The 23,416-nt window shown below is 40.5% G+C and overlaps 1 protein-coding gene across 9 annotated transcripts in view; it reads right to left on the minus strand.

Annotated features, from left to right (window-relative positions):
• Window positions 1-23,416, minus strand: part of TENM2 (teneurin transmembrane protein 2) — a 448,458-nt gene that overhangs the window by 19,562 nt on the left and 405,480 nt on the right. For 7 of the 9 annotated variants that reach the window (XM_027892715.1, XM_027892711.1, XM_027892714.1 and 4 more), the window contains 10 exons: window positions 22,715-22,925; window positions 18,348-18,467; window positions 16,112-16,373; window positions 15,204-15,471; window positions 13,948-14,091; window positions 12,175-12,424; window positions 9,237-9,257; window positions 5,142-5,374; window positions 3,488-3,642; window positions 2,117-2,991 (listed from right to left, as the gene is read on the minus strand). In XM_027892715.1, coding sequence (XP_027748516.1) covers window positions 2,117-2,991; window positions 3,488-3,642; window positions 5,142-5,374; window positions 9,237-9,257; window positions 12,175-12,424; window positions 13,948-14,091; window positions 15,204-15,471; window positions 16,112-16,373; window positions 18,348-18,467; window positions 22,715-22,925 — 2,539 coding nt within the window. The remainder of the gene's footprint in view (window positions 1-2,116; window positions 2,992-3,487; window positions 3,643-5,141; window positions 5,375-9,236; window positions 9,258-12,174; window positions 12,425-13,947; window positions 14,092-15,203; window positions 15,472-16,111; window positions 16,374-18,347; window positions 18,468-22,714; window positions 22,926-23,416) is intronic. The other 2 variants (XM_027892712.1, XM_027892709.1) reach the window with 1 other exon arrangement.

A 23,416-nucleotide genomic window follows, 5' to 3' on the forward strand; every position in this document is an offset into this window, starting at 1 on the left:
CATTAACTAAATATATCTTTCATCTTCAATTGATATTAACTTACAGCTACCAAAATAAATTGCAGAATGATGAATACAGAATTTTCCCTTAGGAGCTGCTTTGAAGAACAAACAGAAACCAGTATGGAGTGACTGTGGACTGTGATTGTTTAGGTTTGTAAATTTGATTTAAATAATGTCTACATGGTCGTCTCATCTGTGGGCTCTATGCTTAGGAGAATGTATGTACAAATCTGGGAGAAAGTAAGTTATTTCTGCTCCCTCATCAAACTTACTAATTATCTAATACAGTACCTCAGGCTGTACTATTTAGACCTAAATATGGTATTTAACTTCCACTGACCTGAGGCAAAGGTTGCACATTTCTTCTTATTTGATCTTGGAAAAAATTTGCAGCACTATATACACATTAAATGATATTTTCAGCTGATCTCAGTAAGACATCAAAGCCCCTACCTTCTATATTTCCTTAGGACTCATAATGCAATTTTTCTAATACATCATGTTAACTTACTACTTGGTGTGATGCTCAGGCACCAGTTGTACCAGTTTTGTAACTGGTAACTTTCTGATGACCTTTTTTAGTGTTATTGATTTTCATGTCGAGTTTTAAGTTGCTTTCCTATTTAGTTTTCTACAATTAATTACCAGTGTTTTGAGAAATAACTAATTTATGTGACTGAATCTTGAGCTACCTATCAAAGAAAAAACAGTGAAAAAACCCCTACCTAGAAGGGCATCCACATCTCATTAGCAATAACAAGGAATTTTATTCTGCCTAGTCCAGTGAGCTTGTAATCAGCAGGTAACACCTTGATGTGGCCACATAACCGGACTACTTTTGTAGCAAATTTGCGGTAAAGGAATAATCTTTGCAAAATATTAAGGGAAAAAAACCCACCCCACATCTCTAAGTCCAGCCCAGCCGAGTAATCAGTGGTTTGCTGTGCAGGGCCCCACGAGAGGGCACTGCTTTCCTTCATACGGGAGAGCCAAACGCAGCACGGACCAAGTACCGATGTGCAGTGCTGATATGGAGATGTTCTGAGCAGATTGAATACAGTCCTTTTTATTCCTGCATTACTTGTGTTATCTCTAAACAGAGAGAGAGTGGTGGCCAAGCTGAATGCATTAATAAGCTGAAAGAGGTGTGTGTGTGTCATCGCTAACCTTGAAAATCAGCCTGCCATTTAAAACTAGATATAAAGCCCTATTCATATTTTCTGCTCACTATTTTGAGGAATGATATTTATTAATCGTTAATTAACTATATAAAACTATATATGACATCAGACTTGCCATACTTAAAAGCTAAATATATTTTTCAATACATCATTTAGCTTCTATTTTTAAAATTGTTTTAATGAAAAAAATGGCAATAAGACTATTAAGAATAAGATAGATATTAATAAAAATCTGACTAGTTTTTCTAGATTTTTAATATACTTCTGAACTTTATCTCTTCAGATGAATTTCATTTAAAGAGGAAGTTCTGTCTATTTAATCTATACACTCGTGAACACCAGCGTGCTTTTGGGTTATCTACAAATTATGGAAGTTACACCAGGGGTCTGACAGATAGCTGGGGATCTAATTTCCTCGCTTGTCTCAAGAACGAACAATCAGTAAAGTTAATCAACATTTTAACAACCACGAGTAATATATGAGTCTGAACAGAAAGACAGATAATCTGAGTTCCAAAAGAAGCTGCAGCATGAGGGTTCCTAGAGAGAGGCAGCTCAGTGGGAGCCGCAGAGTGCTGGGGGCTGCTCTGGCTGTGCACTTTTGGAGCCGTGGTGACAACTAAGAGCAGGGACACTAACGTGGGGTTCTGGGCGTGGCACACAGTCCTTCGTGCTGGAGGTGGATGAGCTGCCCTGAACTCTAACCCCGGGCAGGGATTTAGGTGGATCAGCACCCACCCAAGGGACCCGGCACAACTGACGCGCTCAAGAAGCCACTTAACCATTTCCAGCGTCAAACTAGACTGAGGCGCAATGGCCTTATTCAGTATCAGTGAAAAACCTACAACAAATTTCAGTAGGGTCAGTTTAGGGCCTACACACTACCATTTGAAAAATAAATGTACGCTTAATATATCCAAAAACATTCTTACTCATAAAATGTTGTCCATCCTGTTTCATCACTCTTCGTTGCTAAGAGACCACTGTTTCCGTTATATGTCATTAATCCGAGCTCCAGGGTCTGTGTTGAGACTAGCTTGAGTCCACCATTAGTGCCAACAGCCAGCGTGACAATCTGATTATCCGGCATCAGTAAATGGCGGGGCATCCCACTGGCATCCCGACGGACCTTCAAGGAGTTGCCATTGTTGTCCATCACCTCCGTGACATCGTTATCGCTGCTATAGGTGAAATTGTACAAGTACTCCCCGGTAACAAGGCTGAGAGTGTACTGGTGAATCCCATCAGCATTGAAGACATACAGCTCCTGTTCTCCTGGAGATGCAGCTTCATATTGGTTAAAGGAATTAAGAATGGGCCTGTTTTTACTGACAGCCCTAATGCGGATATTTCCGAGATCAGCTATGTAGATGGTACCATCTGGGGCCACAGCTAAGGAAGATGGTGAATTTAAGATGGCATCAGTGGCATACCCATCATCCCCAGCATAGCAATTACAGTTGACATCATTTTTGCAATCACAGTCTGAAGCTGCCCCTGCAAGAAGGCATATTTCTCCATTGGTAGTTACCTGGCGGAGCCGATTAATTTTTTTTTCATCTGTCTCACTGATGTAAAGAACTCCTGTGTGTGAGATGGCAATGGCACTGGCTGATTCAAGTGCAGAATGAATAGCCAGTTTGCTAAGAGAGTAGTCTATACCAGGAACCTGGCAGTGCATGGGGCGTCCAGCAATAATGCTAACTTGATGGTTTTCTGTGATCCGTAAAATAACATTGTTCTCTAGGACATAAAGGGAGTTGTCCATGGGATTGACAGCGAGATCAGTAGGCCACTCCAGCCGTACCTATGAGTTGCACAAATTATCACTGTAAAACTCGTAACTGAAAAGTACACTTCCAGTGTTTAAAATTCCATGTGTAACAACAGCAAATTAGTGAGGGGTTTATCAGCGTAAATCATGAAACCGAGTCATGAACGGCAACTATTTCAAACAATGATTTTGCTTTTTCGGAAATATTAAAGCTACGTGCGGTCGTAACTTTGGCTAATTGTGTTTCTGTGCAAAGAATGAATGCTACATTGTGGAAGCTCTACAATAATTACAGAATAACAGGCAATTAAGACAATAACTCCCATTATCTCAGCCTTATTTCTCTACAGTTGCATAAATAACCCGTGTTAGCCACAGTAAAAAGGATGGTTCACTCATTTCAGTAACGAATCAAATAAGCTATCATCTTGTGCTGCATAACATATTTCTTAAGTGGCCAGGCAGTCATCCAAAATAGATGCCAATCTCTTCTAAGGCAGAGAAGGAAATAAATGCAGTAAGAGCCTACCTGGGTGACATCCATGCTGGAATCACAGCTGAGAGGCCGAACAGCAGTTAAGTCATTGGAGCCCAGCAGGGTTGATATGATTCCGTTCTGATCCACTTTTCTAATCATAGTGGCATCAACAAAATACATGAGTCCATACTTATCCACTGCAATTCCTGCAAACATAAGACCCAGGCATCAGTGCAGCAGTGAGGCTCCCGGCTTCAAGGTTGGCTTTGTCTTATTGACAAGTCTGCAAGATGGTGACATCTGTTCACTTCCCCCATTCTTTCCTCCCTCCCAACTTGAGCACAGGCCCTGGAACCCTCCAAGTACCCACAGTTTTGCCAAACAAATGGCATCAAGCAGGTTTATCCACCAGGGCTTTAAAGAATACCCCAGAAATCCCCAAACATGCCAAAAGAGCAAGCAGAATGCATCAGCTAATTTCTAGATTCAAACTCTGTATGATATATTACATAAATCCAATTTAAAAAACTGTCTCCTAAGTTTTGCTCTTGGAAATTTGAGGCATTGTTTTCTTCACCAGAAGAATCCAGTGAAGACAAAGAATTTTTAGACATATTTTAAAGTTCCTTTAAAACTTTTTAAAAAATAGGAGGGTATTTTACTATTTCTGGGATGCCTTTTTTTTTTTATTATTCTTTCGACCTGTTGCAGTAAAAATACAGGAAGAACATCTGGTGTTTCCAGATGAAGACACAGGGGTTGCCAGCCTAGAAAAAAAATTGAAAAATGGAAGGTTCAATGCCTGTCACATTGGGAGTCCTTAGAGAGGAAAGGCACAGAATGAAAGGGTGCTCCCTCAGAGGAACAGATGGATGCTGCTGCCGGTTGGGAAGGAGGGCAGCCTTTCTCTCACTTGTCTTTCCTGCTTTGATTCGGCGCGCTGCCTTGTCCGTTTCTCAGGCTGAAAATAAAATATTGATCTAAAAATTCTGCCTTCAAATGGTTGCAGCGCTCATCCCTATTGGGCAGTGAGAGAAGATACAGCTTCGTCTTCTTAACTTCTATGCATTAACTGAAACTGCTTCCTATATAGAGAGACAGGACCTTCCATTTTTATTCACTTTTATGATCATCTAGTTATTTTCAACCACCGAAAAGAAATCAAAGATGTTTGAAACACCTGGCAGTACACCTGATTAATTCATCCTTACAATTAAGATGAAACAACAGAGAGAAAAAGCCTTAAAAAGAAACACATTCCCAAATCTCTAGATCATCTTGAAAACTTTTTGTTGAAAATTAGAAACTGGAAAGGCCAAAAAAATCCTTTTTTTTTTTTTTTTTTCTCTAACTCTGAAGAAAGAGGAAATACATCGAATAAAAACTCAGAGAAAAGCCACATCAGGCAGTTTTTCCTCCCCAAAGACCGTATCTCGAACAGTAATTTGTTTCCTGGTTTACACGCTTGCTTCTTGGAGTGAGTGGTACCCTGCTAATTTGTGTTCTGTTCTCCTTTTGCAGCACTCAGTGTTGGGGTAATAAAGTTTGCTTTAACTAAACAAAGCACGAGCACTTGCCAATCCACTGTAATTAAAGCCCAGAATAAAAATCACCGAGCAAGGAGTGATTTAATTGCCAGATAATTATTTCCACATCCAGCCCAGCCGCACGCAGTCGTTTTCTCCGGCTTCCTTTCCTACTTTACCTCGAGGGCTCATTAGGGTTGCATCCACTGCCTTCCCTCCATCCCCACATCTGGCTTCATCAAAGGGCAGGCACTGCTCTCCCGTCCCTGCCACCACTTCAGAGTTACCCGCGAGGTCTTTGGTGCCTGTGAGGGACTTGACTCTGAATATCCGTCGACTATTGGTGTCCGACACGTAGAGCGAGCCTGAAACAGGGTCCACGGCCAGATAGTATTTATGAGCGGGATTGTTGCTTTAGAGAGAAAGAAAGCATAGAACAGAAACAGCTGAGCAGTCTAGAAACTTCACAGGCTTTCAGAGCTTGGGTGCTCATCAGGCACAGAAAGATCTGGAAAGAAAGTCTGACACCTTCATACAGAGCTGAGGTCTGAGGGACCACCACCTGAGGACCTAACTCGATTAGGGCCTGGTCAGTGTTCAGAGGGGTTGTCATTTTAAATCTCACTCATCCTTCTACACTGAGCCTTGCACAGCAGAGCCCAGTAAGCCAGAGCTGCACAGCAGTCTTGATCTCTTTAGCCCTTTAGATCTGCTCCAGGTCAATTCTCTTCAGCTTATCTGCTCCCCCCCTCCCTGCTACCTTGTTTAACTTCCTTTGGAAGCAGAAGTCATAGGAGTAAGATCAAAGAATCAGCTTCTGAGTTACTTAGATTACGCCACAAGATTTGTGAGGTCTTGTATAAATAGGAGGCAGAGGCATAACAAATTTATTCCTAAAGCAAATTTGTTCTCATTCATTCTTATCAAGAATCTCATTTACGGCAGATGAAGTCGGTTATTTAGCTAAAACCAGAGACCCCAAGTGTCTGACTTTAACTCCAAACCTTCTGTTATCGGGAAACTGGTCCTCAGTTTGTGATTAGAATGGGCGCTCATATGGAAAGCTACTTCTCCTCTGAAATATATGTTTTTTGACAGCTTGTCACATTTTGGAACTACTTTAGCAAATCATCTGAAAATTGAGAAATGTCAATCTTCGCAATATATATATATATCTATACATTCACACACACAGAACTGCAGTGCAGAAATATTTTCAAAATCTTGCCTGGCTAGTTTAACTCAATTTAGTTGGGTTTTAAGCGTGATGTGAATTTTCCAGCCTTTGGAGCCTATGGGTGAGCATAAATAAGGTCAATGGTGGTTTCAAAGCATAGAAGACAAATGGAAGACAGGAAGGAAAAAAAACAATGAAGGTTACTTACCAGTAACCAAAGAGATTTGCCTCCAAATATCCACACTCCTAGTTTCATGTGGCAAAAGTGCCCATCTCCAAGAGTGAGGATACACAGAGGTTAAGTTATGAGGGACATAAGCCATTTCTTGATCAGATTTGCTCAAACTCTAACAAGGCCACTTTCGGCAGATGGATCATCGGCACACAAAGATATCTGTGGTCACGTGGCCATGACCAGATTTGGAGGAATGAGGAGGTCCCAAAATATCCCTTTCTACAGTTATTTTCCTCTATGCCAGTCTTTGACATGCCATGATTTTAGGTCAATAAGAGTTTGTTCTACAACTGCAGAAGGTAGGAAGGAGATGGGTTTGATAGCAATTCAGTAGGCAGAGGCAATACCATCTGCTGAAGTCTAGGAGTGTAGAAATTAGAGATGAAGAAATACAGTAAATAAAAAATACTTGGCAGGTTTTATTTCATGCATGGATCTCAAAGTACTTTAAAAAGGTGGGTATTGCACCCATTTTACAGAGGAGGAAACTGAGGCACAGAGAGGTTAAGTGGTGTAGACAAAGTTATGCAGGTAGACTAGTGACATGTTGGAGATTAGAACACAATCTCATTATTCCCCAAGTTCCTCTCCTTATCTTCAGGAGCAGACTGCACCTCTTCACTAGACCCTTATCACATTCCTCCAAAATAATGCTCAACCTTCTTTACCAAAAAAAAAAAAGCATTCTTTCCACTTAGAAGATTCCTCCAGTCTCTCAAGTATCTGAGCCATACAAACATCTGCATATTTGCCATTGTTTTGAAATTCTGCTCTTTTCTCCCACCACGCTGCCCCCTGGCACTGCAGAACACACTCTGTCGTGACACTGGTGTTCCATACTCCACAAATACACCCAAACTTAGCTCAAGACTGGTGCCTTTTTTGTGGCCCTTCTGAAATAAGGCATCCCCTCCCCGCCCCAGCTTGGCCAAATGGGGGACCTGAGGCAGGCACAGACTGGAGCTGGGCACAGACACAAGGCAGGGCCTTTGCTGGTCTCAGCAGTGAGAGCTGCTGACACAGTGCCAAGAGGAACTGAGCTGCTGCTAGACACAGAGCAGCAGCCACCCCACAGGAATGGAAGGGTCTCCTCTTTTTGGACATGATTTTGCCAGCGTGTGTCTGCCTACCTGCCTCCCTTCAGCCCTCAGCTACCCCCAGGTGTGTCCCACTGCTACCGGGATGGGATAAGGGATGAGTTAGAGTAAAGAGCAATGGCAGAACATGGGCTTATCTCCCTCTCTCCTGCAGTCTCTGCCTTTCTCCTTTGGAATCTCCCTCCCCCAGGGCAGCTGTGCCAGGGAGTCAGTCATGAGCTTTGGTTCCAGATCAGGGAGTGGCTCACTGGAGCCTCAGACCTCCTGCACACCCTTCCCCTCCTTCCTGAGCCCAGCAAGGGAACAGATAGTAGAAGACTTTCCATGCAAATTTTTGAGGGACTTTGGCAGGAAACAACTGCTGGAAGGTGACTTGCACTCACTGTGTCCCCAAAGGATTGATGAGCCTGTTGCCTCAAATGGGGATGTGTTTTATAACAGAGTAGTCAATATGTCTCAAACTGGCACCCCCAGCAATTAAAGACCTCTGCCTCTCTTTTCCCCACATCATTGTAATCTTTAATTTGAATTACAGGAGGCCAAGGATTGTACCTTGTTTTAAAAGATTTTCTATGGCATTCAGTATTTCTCAGAGGCCTCTGCCAATAATGTCTCTGCCTCTACGCCCTCCTGAGTTAATGCACTGCTTACCAGCACCTGCAGCCTCACTCTGCTCTGTGTGAGTACTCAGCAAGTGCCAGCAGGACCAGCTTATCCTCCCTGTTCTTCTCATAGGTGCATCGAATTCACAACAGTGCAACAACAGCTTTTCTTTAAATTTAACCAAAAAGAGAAGCTGCCCAGAGCAAATCTCTAAGCACCCGAAAAAGGAACTAAGCTTCATAGAAGCAAACAAGGAACCTCCAGCACCACCAGTAATCATTAGCAAATTGTGCATGAATTCATCCAGACAAGAATATTTAGTGGTGTTACACTTGCTATACCAAAATACACTGGTAAGGGGAAATAATACTATTTAGCCCAGACCATCTATTGCATCAACTTGTATTACATAAATGGAAAGTATGGTTTTAAAAGGGTGATGCACAGGACACCATGGAATAGTTTACAACAGCTCTTCTTGTTCTTGCCCTTGGTTTTCTCCAAGATGGACTTCCTCCCTGTCCCACTTGTGGCATGGAAGGAGGTTTTCCTAAGCTGCTGCCATCCAGAATACCTAGTTCTGAGGTGAGACGATGAAAAATTGCTTCTCCTAACATGCAGAAAGGTTACGCCTCCCTCCTGAATCTTACAATGACTGCTCCTAGTGGTTGCATACAACCCACAGGTTGACTAACTATTAAATGTGTTTGACAAATGAAATATAAACTAAATTATGGCAAAGGACAGCAGGTTCAGAAAATCATTAATGACCAGAAAATGAGTTTTTGACCTATATGCAGTCATTAGTGCTTTTGTGAACCTCTCTGGCATTTGTGAAAATGCTGTTGTAGTTTACCTTGACCATTTAGACCAATTATAGACAGCAGGGAGAGGTGTTTATCTACAAGTTAGCTTGGGGTTCATTATACTTGCATTCTACTAGAAATTTGTAATTACTGTCAGAACTTATTTGGTTGCTTTTTGACTGCATTTCATAATTGCTAATGCTTAGCATATTCATAACACACAATTAGCACATAAAAATGTTTCTATATATGGTACATGAAGAACATAACATTACACAAGAAGCACAACACAAAAAGCAAACACAATGAAGCAAACAAACCATATCAAATTATATGGGAAAGAGCTCATGTCTTACCTATGTTTAAACTCTTTATTTCTTTATAGAAAGGGAACAGAAGAAAAAAGAACAAACAGTTAGCTGAAGAATAGATGGTAAAGCAAACATAGTATTTGTTTTATTTTACAAAAGGACACAGGAGAAGATATCTCTTTTCAGCACTAGCCTTGGCTCAGTTTACAGATGAAGTGTGACTGGGAAGGATAGGGTTCCCTAGTAGGATACCCCTGCCCCCCCCTCCCCCCTCACATACAGGAAACTTTCTGGACAACTGAAAGAGTTTTCACTTGGAAATACTGTGGGCTGGGAGTGAGAGAAATAGGCAGTTTTCTAAATACAGAGCTGGGCAGGGAGAAGCACCAAGCTCGGGATGTTGTCTGCCAGTTGGAGGTAAATTCTCTAGTCCAAATAGTTTTCCAACAGGCAAATTTCTACTATGCAGTTTGTTTTTCTCTCCTTCCAGTCACTAAAATAATTGCTTAAAGCAAGTTTGGATGCTCCTTGGTATCTGTTCAAGCCTATCAAAACAAATGTGAGGGTGAAAAAAACCCCTCATAAGTGAGCAGTAAGGTACTGTGCAATGGGGGATAAACAGCTTTAATTGATCCACAGTTTACTGCCCAGACACAAAGCCAAGGGAAAAGTGTCCTCTGCTTCCCAGAAGAAAATTAATACATTCTCCACACCACAGTGTTTCACTGTGTTGATGTAATTTCCATTTAGGAATATCCACTGAAGGAAACAAAGAGGTACATGACTCCTGAGCTGCAGCACTCCAGGCACAGCCCCCAGCTTGTAGTACCAGTGTGTAGTGGGACATGCAGCACTTGAGTCAAAATCCCTATTTGCCATTCCAATCAGACACCTTCGTAAAGGACGGTGTGAAGCAAAAATGCACACTGGGATATTCTGACTTATAAAGTTACTCAAGAGTTATCTTGGTTTATGTGATACCAAAATTACATCAGTTGTGAAATCTAAACAAAGTGATGTATTTGGTTTGTAATACTTGTTGACATGCTATTGCAGCGTTATCCAAGCTCCTTGATACCAGCTGAAGACTCTGCTCTTGTTCATACTTAAATGGCTCAAATCTTCAAACTCTTACTTGTGTAACTCATACAGACTTTAGGATGAGCAATGAATCACAATTACTGCTATAGATGATGTTTGCTGGAATGGATCTTAATTCCCTTTAGAGGTACAGGGGGCAAAAGACACCATAATGTAATATAAAACCTGTAAATCCTAAAAATCTGTCAAGTCCTTTGCGGCTGTCCAACAGCACTCACTATACAGTAGCTTCACTGTTCCTTGCCAACAGTTCTAACAGAAGATAAAGAAACTATGCTGTGGAAAACAGTTTCATAAAGGAGAGAGTGGACAACAGCAGATTAAGAAGTCCATCTTCTGTCTCTTTACCGACGCTCTTTCCCATTTTCCCCTCTCACATGATGAAAACTGAAGTTCCCTCTCAATCTCTCTTGCACAGAAAGAAAGCAAAGTACTCAGACTGAAGGACTTTGAGGCAACATCTTGGAACATCGGGTGTGCTGTGAAACTTTGCCACTGGCTGATATTAGGAAGTGAGGTGCAGACAGATTCCTTATAATAAATATCCTAATCTGTTTTTCTTCACCTATAAAGCTGTAGTCCTATTTACTAGAAAGCTAAACAGAACTGACCAAATTAGAAAAAAAAACCCTAAACAATTAGCATATTCTATATAACGCAGAGTTTTAGTGCATATTGATATAAATATTTATAGCAGGTCACACGTCCATGCCAGCTTCCTTCTGTGGCTTACACTGAGCTGCTAGCAGAAAGCACTGCATGATCCATGACTTTAAAAAAAAAAAATATAATGAGGCAGCCTGATGGTGTATGAGGTAGGTGTCAGAGAGTGATTTCAGAGTAGAATTGGCCTGAATCAGATCTCTTTTTTCTTATATAGAATCAGAATTCACAATAGTGACATCAACAGAATGACATGAATGGAAGAGAGGTGTAAAATAGAGCTAGGCCTCCTATTCTTTAACAGTCCAATAGTTTTGTGCTTTTTCCCACTAATTAAAAACTGAAAGTACAGTGGAAGCAGAGGAATTGGTGATTGGTCATATCATTAAGAAAAGACTAGTGACCTAAATTCACTCTGTGTGCTTTGCAGCTATATCCAATTTCCAGGAGCACTAATGCTGCTGCCTGAGCGGGCTCCAGAAGGGTCAGCACACAGCCAGTGCATGGTATTTTTCTTTATTTTTCTACAAATCCTCAATAGTACTGTAAGTATAAGGTCCAGTTACAGAGTTGGGGTTTGAAGCAATAGCTCTTGCCTCTCCTAGAAGAATGAAAAAAAGGAGATGGAACAGAAATGGGTGAAGTGGCACACTCTACACTCATGCCTTCCCTATTAAGTGACCAAATCTTAAGCTTGGAAGGGGGCACGGGACAGGGGGACAGAGTTAAAATCTGAAAAAGAGTTCTGATGATGCAAAATGGCTCTGCATGTCAACCTGAACTGCACTTGTCAACCTAGAGGAACAGACTTACAAGAATGGGAAAGTGGCTCTCAAAACCACGGATAGGAAAACCTTCCCTCTGACCTCGTGAGACTGGTACACCTCTGCTTATCACTGTGGCTCAGCACCTAAGGGCAGTCAGTTCTGCAGTTTTCAAACAAAACTAAAAGATGTATAGCACCGAGGGGAGATTGTATCAGGGATCACCAATGAGACAGAAGGGGATAGTTTGCACTTTTTGTACAAACTGATTTGTACTCTGTAGTCACTGCTCTGATAAGCTACAGGCTTTTGAACTATGCATTTCTGTGCCCCATTTCTCCACTGGAATTTAAATAGGTTGAAAGTGACAATGTTTTTCAAAATTATAAAAAGTAATGGTAAAGGCTGATCTGAGCACAGGCTCCAGAAGTGCAGCACTAAGGTTAACACCTTACCTCAGCTCCAATATGCTAGTGACATTCCTGGAGGGGAAGATGCGCCGGATGTAGTTAAAATCTCCAACAAAGAGACTTCCATCAATACCCACTGCCAGTGCTACAGGGGCCAAAAGCTTATTTCCTTCTGCCAGACCATTGCAGCTTGGGCAGGATATGCTTCTCCGGCGCCCATTCCCCATAATGCTGGTTATCACAGCCGGCTGCTGAGTTAGGAACTGGTTTTCTCCGTTGCCTTTGTGCAATATACCTAATGACAAAGAGGAGAAGAAGTGGTTATTACCACCATTCATTGCAAGAGACTTCAGGCTGTTCTCTTTCCAACAGCTGCTCTTAAGGGCTGTACACTGAAAAGACTCCAGCACTTGGGTTTTCAGTCAAATGAGAAGAGCAAAAAGGGCTTTGCAGTAGTAAAAATAAAGGTGTAATGAGATTCAGTGTTGAAGAGCACACACATACACGCCCACAGACCCAAATCTACACCCAGAGTCCTTTAGTGTTCATTATGAAAGAAAACACTGCCACACAGCTCTGGCCTGGTGCTGTGGTTTAGACTGTGATATTAACTGGGAAGGCAAAAGCAGAGAAGATGTGTTCCTTATTTCTATGCCTGGATCCTCTCATTCCAGTTTCCTATACTATGTTTTGTCTGGTATTTTGTGCCAACCTTACTATTCTCTTTCCACCTCTCAGTCTTTCACACTTTTTTTAATGGAAAATGAAAAATGAGAAAAGGAGGCATCAGAGGAGATGGTAACACAGAAAAAGAAAAGATAGGAGACAGATGAAACTCCAGAAGGGCTACTAAGGATCAGTGATAAAAGGCAAGAGGGAAGGTAGTGGTACGGATCTTTATTATGCTTCAAAGAAATGCCTTTAAGATAGGATTTATTTTCAAAATGTTTGTTAAGAGAGCAGACCCCTGCTGCAAGAACAGAGTGGATTCTCTGACAGAGTGAGCATTTTCAGTGTCATCAAAAACTGTGGGTATCTGGCTGGACAGTTTCAGCCTCATGTTCTTTCAGAAATGCAGCTGTATGATCCTAATGCAACTGGCTCCCCAAAACAGTGACATGCACTACCCAAATATCTGTTTCAGCAGTGTTGGATCCACTGCCCAGCACTGCAAGTGTGTTCAAATAGCCTGATCTTGCCTATCCTGAAGGCTACTTTAGATTTATTGAGCAAAAATATCCTTTGCTATTTGTTAATGCAGGGATCAGCAGGAAGGCTGTAACAACACTTTACAGGGATCAAATAAAATATATGCTCAGCATTCAGCTCCCAAAGAGTAAAATATGGGGATAAGAAACGTTCAGCTTAGGATATGGAAAGACAAAGAGAAGTGAGGAAAATACAGACAGGTGGTAAAGGAGAAAGACAAATGAAAGCCAGTATCTGGTCACAGACTCATACTCCTTGTAAGCCCCATCTCAGAGGGAAAAAAAAGCCAAGCAAAAGGAACCAGGAATGGGTGTGGTCCATTAAAAAACAAAAGGGAAGGAAGGCAAAAAGATATTACAGGGGAATAAATGAACAACAGAACAGAAGATAGATACTTGGACTCAGAAAGTTATGCTATGCAGAATAGTCAAAAATTTGTTGCGAAAAAATTTCTGACAGCTGGAATGTATTCCATACCTTACTGAGCTAAAGATGAAAAAAAAAGATTGAAGAAAATGCATTTTTTAAAGTGTAATATAAAGCAAATAAAAAGTGTTCGCAGGTAAAACTCCATATAGGACAGAAAACACATGGAATTAACTGACTCACCACTCTTGACATTAAGCACATGGTGTTTATCCAGGGACCATCCTCCTAAGTTTGAAGGATCCAGTTCAAATCCTTGCAGCAGAGCTGTTCTCTTCTCCCATAAAATGAGACTGGGGCAAGTCTCATATTCAAAACCCACAGACACTGAAATAAAAGAAAATCTAATATACTTGCTGAACAAATACTGAATTAAATGTCCAAAGCGTATTCCCAATAATCAGCATTCCAGTTTCACAGGCCCCTCAAGAAGATGGAGTGATTATATTACTCCCTTTTATTCTACAATATTGTATTCAGATCTTTGACTAGACACAAATTTGAAACTTCATTCACATGTACTCTGCAGGGATCTGATCATTTCTATCTTAACAGCTCACACTGGGAAGTGACTGGTTTGGTGGGAGGAGAGTGAGAAATTATTCTATAAAATTATTCTATCAGATAACAGGACAAGATCAAATTCTTTATTTGCCAGGTGTTCATAGCATTTATTTAGTGTATTCTTTTTACATACCATATACCAAACAGCAGTGAAAACTTTGGGTGCATTTAAGCACAAGTGCACTTTAAGCATTACTCAGGAGAGCATTATCTCATGCAATAATGTCAGAAAGAAAAGCTACAGCAAAGACAAATTTAGAAAATATAGAAAATAATTAAGACTGTAAAAATAAGCTGTTGTTTCTACACTGGCACAGCTCTGATGCTCATTTTTAGCACTGTTGTATCAAAATTATTCTGATACTCAATGAAAACTGAAAAATATTATGATGATCACTCTTTTTCCCACCCACTAAAACCAAGCAAACTAAAAATTGCTACGGAACTACAAGACTGAACAGCATTAGAGGAACAGCGTTTTCATTTCAAATGTGTTATACCACAAGAGACTACAATAATGGCATGTGTGAAAACCCAAGTGCTCTGCAGACTGCCAGCCATGAGGATCATTTCTTAACGGAAAGAAAACAGAAATACAATGATGGGCTGGGTTTCACCTAAGTTCCTGTGCCCAGTTTTTCCTCTTTCCTGGTCTAAACCTTCAATGTCAGGTACCGATCAGGAAACAAAGGCATGGTGATGGAGTTTAGACCCTCTGAATGTGATCTTTAATGTGTAAAAGAACAGTAATACTGTGTCAGGGAGACAAGAATTGTTCAGTTTATACCTGTTCCTCCCCAAGAATCTCTGCAGTTTTCTTGCTTGGAATTACAGGTGTCACCTGAAAGTTCTGGAGCTTGTATAAGCTGACTTACCTACAGCATCTGACAACCCATACACCTTCTGACCATACGCATCTGTTTTGTCCCAGATAAATGTATATGCCAAGTTGGGAGATGCCTGAAACGATTTTTGAAACAAATGCCCTTCAACCGCCACCATCAAATGAACTTTGATGAGATTCAGAGGCACAAGAGTCTGAGTCATGATGATCTTCAGTAAGGATTTGTACCCAGCAGTCCGGGAACTCAGGTAGCTGAGCTTTATACTAGAGCCAGGGATCTCAATTTCTTCATGAAGAACCTGAACAGGAAAAGAATCAAGCATTTCACGTTAGTGAGTTTTATTTTTACTTTTTAATATCACCTCACATATTCTTACGAACTTACGACTTTCTGCTAAAGGGAATGGCTGTCCTCAAAGCAGTGTAGTGACACAGTTCAGCTGACATTTCTGACAAATAGTTATTGGGTGTCTGGGTACACATTCTTTTTAAGTACAAGTATTTTTACTGCAAGTTATATGCAAGGGAAACATGACAAACACAGTCATAGGAACCCACAACTTCCACTAACAGTATAAAGACTAACTGAACAGAGTGTAACAACAGCACCAGGGCAGTTTTCCTTTGTCCTAAGTTATGAACAAGGAAACAGTGTACGGTTGGCACCACATGCCGGGCCTTTTCAAAATTCTCTTGAACAACCTAAGCTGTCAACTGAAATAGAGAGATATACTTGATATATTGTATGATAATGGGACAGTGCAAGGTAGTCAAAGATAAATGTGTCTGGGTGACACACACCCGGGATATCTCCTGCAGCCCTCACTAGAAAACCTGGTACCTGTCAGAACAAATGCAGCTCTACAGAGGCATTTGCTGCAGCAATTGCAGGGACAGGGTGACTGATTTCTGTATCCTTTTCACTCCCACTGTTCTTACCTGGGTTTCTGGCACGATGGGATTCCGGCTGGGAGCGTCACTGAAGAAAGTTGAAAGTGGTGATGAAATGATGACTGGGTCTGGACGGACAAAGCCACTCAGATCACAGCTGGGAATGGAGTTCTCCTCTGTCTTCATCACAAGTGTGTCCATGGCATAGAAGCTATTCCATGGCAGCCACACCGTCCTTTCCTGACTCATAAACGGGGCCCGTTCAAAGTGCAAGGTCAGGGAAGCTCCACCATTTGCAACCAAGTCAAACCTAGAAAAACGTGGCCTTTAGAAGTGATGAGACTGAATAATTCCAGTAAAAACATTCCTGGCTAATGACACAGAGGTATACCTATGGCCATGGGTATATGCCTGGTTTTGGCTGGGATGGGGTTAATTTTCCTCCTAACAGCTGCCAGAGCGCTGAGTTTTGGATTCAGGGTGACAACAATGCTGATAACACAGGGGTGTTTTTGTTATTGCTGAGCAGTGCTTACACAGAATCAGAGACTTTCCTCCTCCTCAGACTTTCCTCCTCCTCACCCCACCCCACCAGAGGGCAGAATGTGGGTGCACAAGGAGTTGGGAGGGGACACAGTTGGGACAACTGACCCCAAATGACCCATATCCCAGGCCACACAGTGCCATAGGTCAGTATATAAAGTAGAGGAAAAGCTCCTCCAGATCTGGCTGGGCATTTCTTTCCCTTTTTGTTATTTTCCTTTTCATTAGAATTTATTATAATTACTATTTTATTTCAGTTATTAAACTGTTTTTATCTCAACTCATGAGTTTTCTTCCTTATACGCTTCTGATTCACTCCCCATCCCACCGGAGGTGGGGAGAGGGAAAGGACCATGATTATGTTTTAAATGTCATGCTTCAAATGATCAATAATGGGACGTGAACCTCTGGCAACTAAACAGCTGAAAACCAGCCAAGACAAGCAATGATTTGAAGTCACCTGGACAAACCTCACTCTGATATAAAATCTGCATTAAATAATTCAAACAATGCCCAACAGACAAACCACCACATTTATTATTACAAGCCACCTTAAACAGAATAAGCAGAGAAGCCAAGTTCATTCTGAGATGGACAACTAATTATCCCTTTCCTGAAAGACCCTGTCCATCAAGCACAGAACAGGACAGGTGGCAGTAAGAGAATAGTAATGAGAAGTGTTCTACAAATAAGAATCCCTGTCCCCAGGATAACTGATCTGTCATTTTTCAGAGACATTAGGTGTTTACTCCCAACCCCCTACACAACCACAGCAGGTATGTGGAGCTGCACAGGCATTTGAAATCTGGCCTCAATGAGTAAAATGCTTCCAGGTTATTCTGACAACAGAAGCAGGTATCAGTTGTTCCATGTAAATGCTGGCAATGTAACAAATTACTCAATGACTTCAACAATTTATTCAGATTTAAATATAGTTCATCTCACCATTTACTGAAGTATTAAATCACTGAAATCAGCATTATATTTTTATTATAACAGATTAATATTCTGAGAAATGTGGCACTTGAATACTCCCTATAGCTCAGTTGACTCATATTAATTATTTCAATTCAATTGTTCGTATGCATGATCAAGATAAAATGGCAACTGTTTACAATGCCTGTGTCAGATAGATTGTTTTAGGTACCACAGCCAGTAAACCAGATAAACCATGACATATTGACTTTTGTTTATCTGAATCTGTGTGCATTTCAAATAAGCTGATACAAGGGGGAAAGAGCACTTTTTTGCACAGCAGGAAATTGTCTAAATATATTCAATTAGAATCTTTTGATTACATTCTACCCTGAAGAAACTCAAAAGAGAGTGGATCTTCAAAAGGAAAGAGAGGCAGAAGGGAACTTTTAACAAAATATACTGTTCTATAATGATAATTATTTTTTTCCTGGAAGTGTTAGCCTGCATTGCATTTTAAAATAAAATATTTCTGGTCTCAGCTGGATATTGCTGTAGTCCACAAATGTTTTCATAGATACAGAACAATTTATCTGAAAGGAGTCTGCCTGCTAACACGTCATTACCAGAAGTCAGCCTGTTCGTATTTACATGCAGTTAGTATTCAAAATGCCACGTGAAAAATTACTTTTGTGTTTACTTAATAGCTCTTTGCCCTGGGAGGAAGGCAATGCCTGATACCACATGGTTCCACTAGATCACACCATCTGTTAACCAGTAAAGACACCATATATGAAAGAGGGGCTCAATGAACAGGGACACTCACGTGCCATCCTGACGAGTGATGGTGTAGCCGTACTTTGGATACTTGACAAACGACACGTTGACCCCTACTAGAGGAGTTCCATCTGTAGTCACCACTTGGCCTCTTATGAGAGACACAAGACTGAAAAAAAAAAAAAAAAAAAGAAGGAGAATTGAAGGTATTAATTGCAAAAGCGAAGTTATGTTGTTTATAAGCGGAGCAGTGGAACACTTGTGCCTCATTTACTCGAAATCCAATTTTCTCCAAAGAGTTTTCGAATACTGAGGAACCACAATGTTGCCCAGCTCTCTCTGTACACCTTAATCAAGACTCTGTTTATCTATACAGTGAGATGTGTATACAGAATGGGAGTCAGTGCTTTCCTTGTCTAACAAGGCTTTGCCTCGTTGTCTAACGAGGCTTTGCAGTGTAGATACCTCCCTCACATTCAGCCAGGCCAGAGCTGTGACCCTGCAGCCCCACTAGAGCTCAAACACCTCCCTGTGTACAATAACATGCCTGTGGGTGCCTAATACACTTGAAAAATATGGTGCAATGCCATATCTTTTTTTCTATACAATTAAATTCTCCAAGTTAAAGTTCACATTCCCTTATCCTACGGAATGACTGATGTTCCTACACCACATTCGGTCCCAGTTTGGAACCCTCACTTTGCACTTGGCCAGCAGGAGGAAGGATTTGGTTTTAAGGCCAGCTTTATGCACAGGCAAAACAAAGAGTTTTCTCAGCCAGCAGGATAAGCAGCTTTGCTCAGCCTAAGGGACATGAAGATGAGCTATCCCTCCAAGGGGCACAGTCATTTTTTTCTCTTTGGAGAGTGCTTGTTAAGTGCACAGCGGGCAGAGAGTGCTGTTGCTCCCAGCTGGAGATGAGTCTCCAGCCCCTGGATCCTTTCCCTTCCTCCTTCCCTGTACCCTGAGAGAAGCAGATTGGTGGGGGTGGAAGCTGCTTGGTAAAAGGGAGATGGAAAAGGAAGAGCTCGTTGTAGATGGGTTCCATTTCTACACTGGAAATGTGAAAACAGGACAAGTCGACCTGGGAAACAGGGAGAGAGTTCAGTGCTCTTAACCCACAACCTCAGGGACCCCAACCACACATTTTCCTAACTGTATTGTACTGGTTATTTAAAAACTACTTCCTCGTATTTTTATTCCAAACAGGTGTAACATTTTCTTCAATATTACATAAAAGAAACGAATTAATGAAAATGAACCATTTTCTGTTACTTTTCTTTTACAACTTTCAACTGCTTCTTGACCCTTCAGGTCAAATTTTAATTTGCAAAATAACATTTCATATCAGAATATGGGATTTAATAGAAATTGATACTTGCTAAGAAAAATCTACTCGGAAACATATTGGACAAAGATAATTGCCTTGGTATTATTCATTTTGCTTGAATTATTTTACGTGATAAACACTGAGAAACAGTTGCAGGAAGAAAGTCACTCAAGCTTTTCTAGGGGAAGTGTGCAGAAAGCAGATTTAGAAAGAATTTATCATATGGCAGAAGAGAATACGTAATATCATGACTTAATTTTTTCTACCTTAAATTGTAATATTTCAGGAAATAATGTGAATAAAATATTTTGGTCAATAATATTCCTTTTTATTTCTAAAATTCTAAAATCAAGAACACAATGGATATTAAAATAAGGTAAAATGTAGTTAAAATCTGGATTTATAATAAGCAATATTTTGACTAATAGTCACACATAGGACAACCTTCCATTGGTAATCTTTTAAAAGTGTAACTTACAAATTAGGCTGATATATGAAGTGCTTTTCCTTTCTCTTTAACAAGGAATTTAAATGTGTAAAAACATGTAGCTACCTTTTTTCTGAAAACTTCATATTGTTTCTGCACAGAAATGATTAATGAGACTTAAATATTTTTGCAATCAATAAATTGTGTTGTTTATTGCTTTAGCAGGGTAGGAAATAACTTTTTCTTATACTAAGACTGGAAAAAAATAATAACCACTATTTTGCTCCACTTTTTCCTGTCTCTCAATGGAATGAGAGCAAACAGAGCCAGTATCTTTCATGGGAGTTAATTCTTGGGACGATGGCAGCTTCAGTATATGTAAAACTTGGGAGTCTAACCCTGTGGCACTTTTCAAAAGTCAAAAACCTTCGTTTTAAAACTTACATTTTGACACTATACAATAATTTGCCTAAAACTGGTACCAAAAATAACAGCTGAGCTGCAGAATTATCAAAAGCACCTTCACAACTTAGAGGCTAAGGCCAATTTTAACATCATTAATATGCCATTTGCACAGTTATGCTAAAATCTGTAGTGTACTTCAGAGGAATAAAACAGAAGTAAGACTCCTGCCACCAGCAACCCTGGAAAACATATTTAAAAAAAAAAAAAATCTATAATTTCAGATGAGATCTTTCTCAAGGGAGTCTCAGGACTGAACTGCCAGCTCCTGCTTAGCCTAAAGCTCTAATTCATAGAACCATAGAATGGTTTGGATTTGAAGGCACCTTAAAGATCATCTTGTTCCAACACCCTGCCACGGGCAGGGACACCTTCCACTATCCCAAGTTGCTCCAAGCCCCATCCAACCTGGCCTTGGACACGCCCAGGGATGGGGCAGCCACAGCTTCCCTGTGTAACAGGGAAGATTTTCTTCCTAGTATCTAATTTAAACCTACTCTGTCAGTTTGAAGCAATTCCCCCTTGTCCTGCCACTCCAGGCCCTTGTGAACAGTCTCTGTCCATGTTCCTTGTAGGTTCCCTTCAGGCACTGGAAGGCCACAATTAGGTCACCCCAAAGCTTCTCTTCTCCAGACTGAACAATCCCAGCTGTCCCAGTTTTTCCTCCCAGCAGAGCTGCTCCATCCCTCTGATCAACTTGATGCCTCCTCTGGATCCAGCACTGACTCAGCACTTGAATCATGAGATTCCTGAGGGTCACTTCCTGAGCTTGTCCAGGTCCCTCTGGATAATATCCCTTCAGATGTGTCACTGCACCCCTTAGGCTGTCAACAGCTTAATTCTTAGACTGTTTTGAAGACTCCAACTCATATCTACACTTAAACAGCTTGATTATTTCTAATACAATACTTCTGGCTTCTCTTTACTTGAGGAAATATTGCTGGTGGTAACTCATATAGACCAGCATTGTACTAACCAGCCTATGGACTATTTACTTTTTATACTATAGCCTGTATTCCTTCAAATTATTCAGCCTCATGAATTAGTAAGTTTCTCTCGTCTTGTTTTCCTTTTCACAGAGCTCTGCAGAAAATTGCAAGAATTCCCCCATCTTAATTTTACAGAGCTAATAAAAAAGACCACAACAAATTTCAGAGAAAGTAGAATTATTTTTTCTTTTTTTTTTTTTTTTTTTTCCCTTTCAAACAACTCCATGTATGTATGCATGGAGTATTTTACAGAATAACATAAAATCTATATTATACAGAGCAGGATCCAGAGGGGACTTTGTGATGGAATATGGAACTGATTGTGCGGTTTGAGCAGCACAGGAACGAATACAGTGGGGACCTGCCTGGTGTATCCAGAAACATTATGATCCTTGTTTTACAGACAAATATTGAGGTACCTGCTCTACATCACCCATTAAGCCTGTAATGGGATCCTGACTGAGAAAACAGTTTCCTGTAATGAAATCCAATCTTTTGGGTGTTATCTCAAATGATGTTCTTTTTTAAGCTTTAACTTTGGTGATATGAACATAATTAACATATTCATCAATTTCTTAGCATCTTTCCATGGAGACCTGTTTAAATAATATTGATAATACCAATCTTCTTGTAAGCATACAATGGCATCAAATATCAATTAATGATGTGCTGGCTTTTAGATTCATTACAAATATATAATTAATAATCATAGGAAAAACAAGCTTTGGAAAAAAACAAACAAGAAGAAAAAGAACACTTAGTCAGATGTATTGATGATACAAGTAAAATGGTTTTATATAAGGAATAAATAATAAAACTCCCTACGTTAATGTATCTTTAAATTTATTTGAAATGTTATTCCACTGTTGAAACTTGTGTTAATGGTACTAAATAAAACACAATCTCTTTTAACTGGAAACTACTTTGCATTTCCCTTGGTCTAGACTGCAGTCTTCATGAAATATAAACCCCAGAAGCTCCTGCTCAGTGAAAGGAACCTTCTTCTAGGTGTAGCCAATACGTTAAAATACTAATAAAGGCTAATAAAACTCAGTTTATGAAATAAAGTCCACGTCATAAACCACAACAGAGTGTGATCAGGGCAAACATGAAGCACCTGAGAGCAGCATCTCAAGTTAAAACACGAATAAAATTGGTGGGAGAAATTCTCAACTGCACAAATCCAGTGTCACATTCATAGCTGCTACCTGCTGTTGAAGGGATTTTCTCCTGGGATGATGTGAGTGCTGTCCTTCCCCACCAGGAGCTTGATTCGATCATAGAATGACTTCACAGCTGGTGCTCCAGAGTGGCTCTGCTGGATGATGTCCAGGGGGTCCCGCGAGCCCCGGCACAGGAGGCTGTTCTGACAAGTGGCCTGGAGGCAGCAGTCTGGGTCCAGGCAGTCCACCAAGCCATCTGAAAGGTAACAATCCTCACATTCAGCCAGCTGCACGGTGCTGCTGAGCTGTAATATCCAATGGAAAACTGAAGGCACTGGGAAAAAGTTAAAGCTTACTATTCATAACATCTCTGTGCCCTAAAATTGGTAATTGAGCCAATGGTGCAACAAGGATGAGGCTCTTGAGCACCCGGCTTAGACACCTACGGGTTTAGTCATCATATGGCATATCAGATTGTTCATCAAGAATATTTCTTAAGGTGCATTTTTAAGAAAAAATAGAATTTTAACATCAGAAATTAAAATGGAGTCAATGGGAAGATTGATCTGTATACTTAAGACAAATAACAACTGACTATTTTTAGCACATAGAGTAACAAGTTAGCAATATCCTTTGGTATCAGCATTTAACGATGTTCTCTCAATGGAGTTCTACTGTAATTTAGAAATTAATAACCATTTATTTTAAAACACTATCTTCTCTGGCAAGAATCAGGCATTCAATCTG

The sequence above is a fragment of the Empidonax traillii genome, unplaced genomic scaffold (assembly GCF_003031625.1).
Source record: "Empidonax traillii isolate 1590-97213 ecotype Southwest subspecies unplaced genomic scaffold, ASM303162v1 scaffold364:size1245619, whole genome shotgun sequence".
In the NCBI taxonomy this organism is placed as follows: domain Eukaryota; kingdom Metazoa; phylum Chordata; class Aves; order Passeriformes; family Tyrannidae; genus Empidonax; species Empidonax traillii.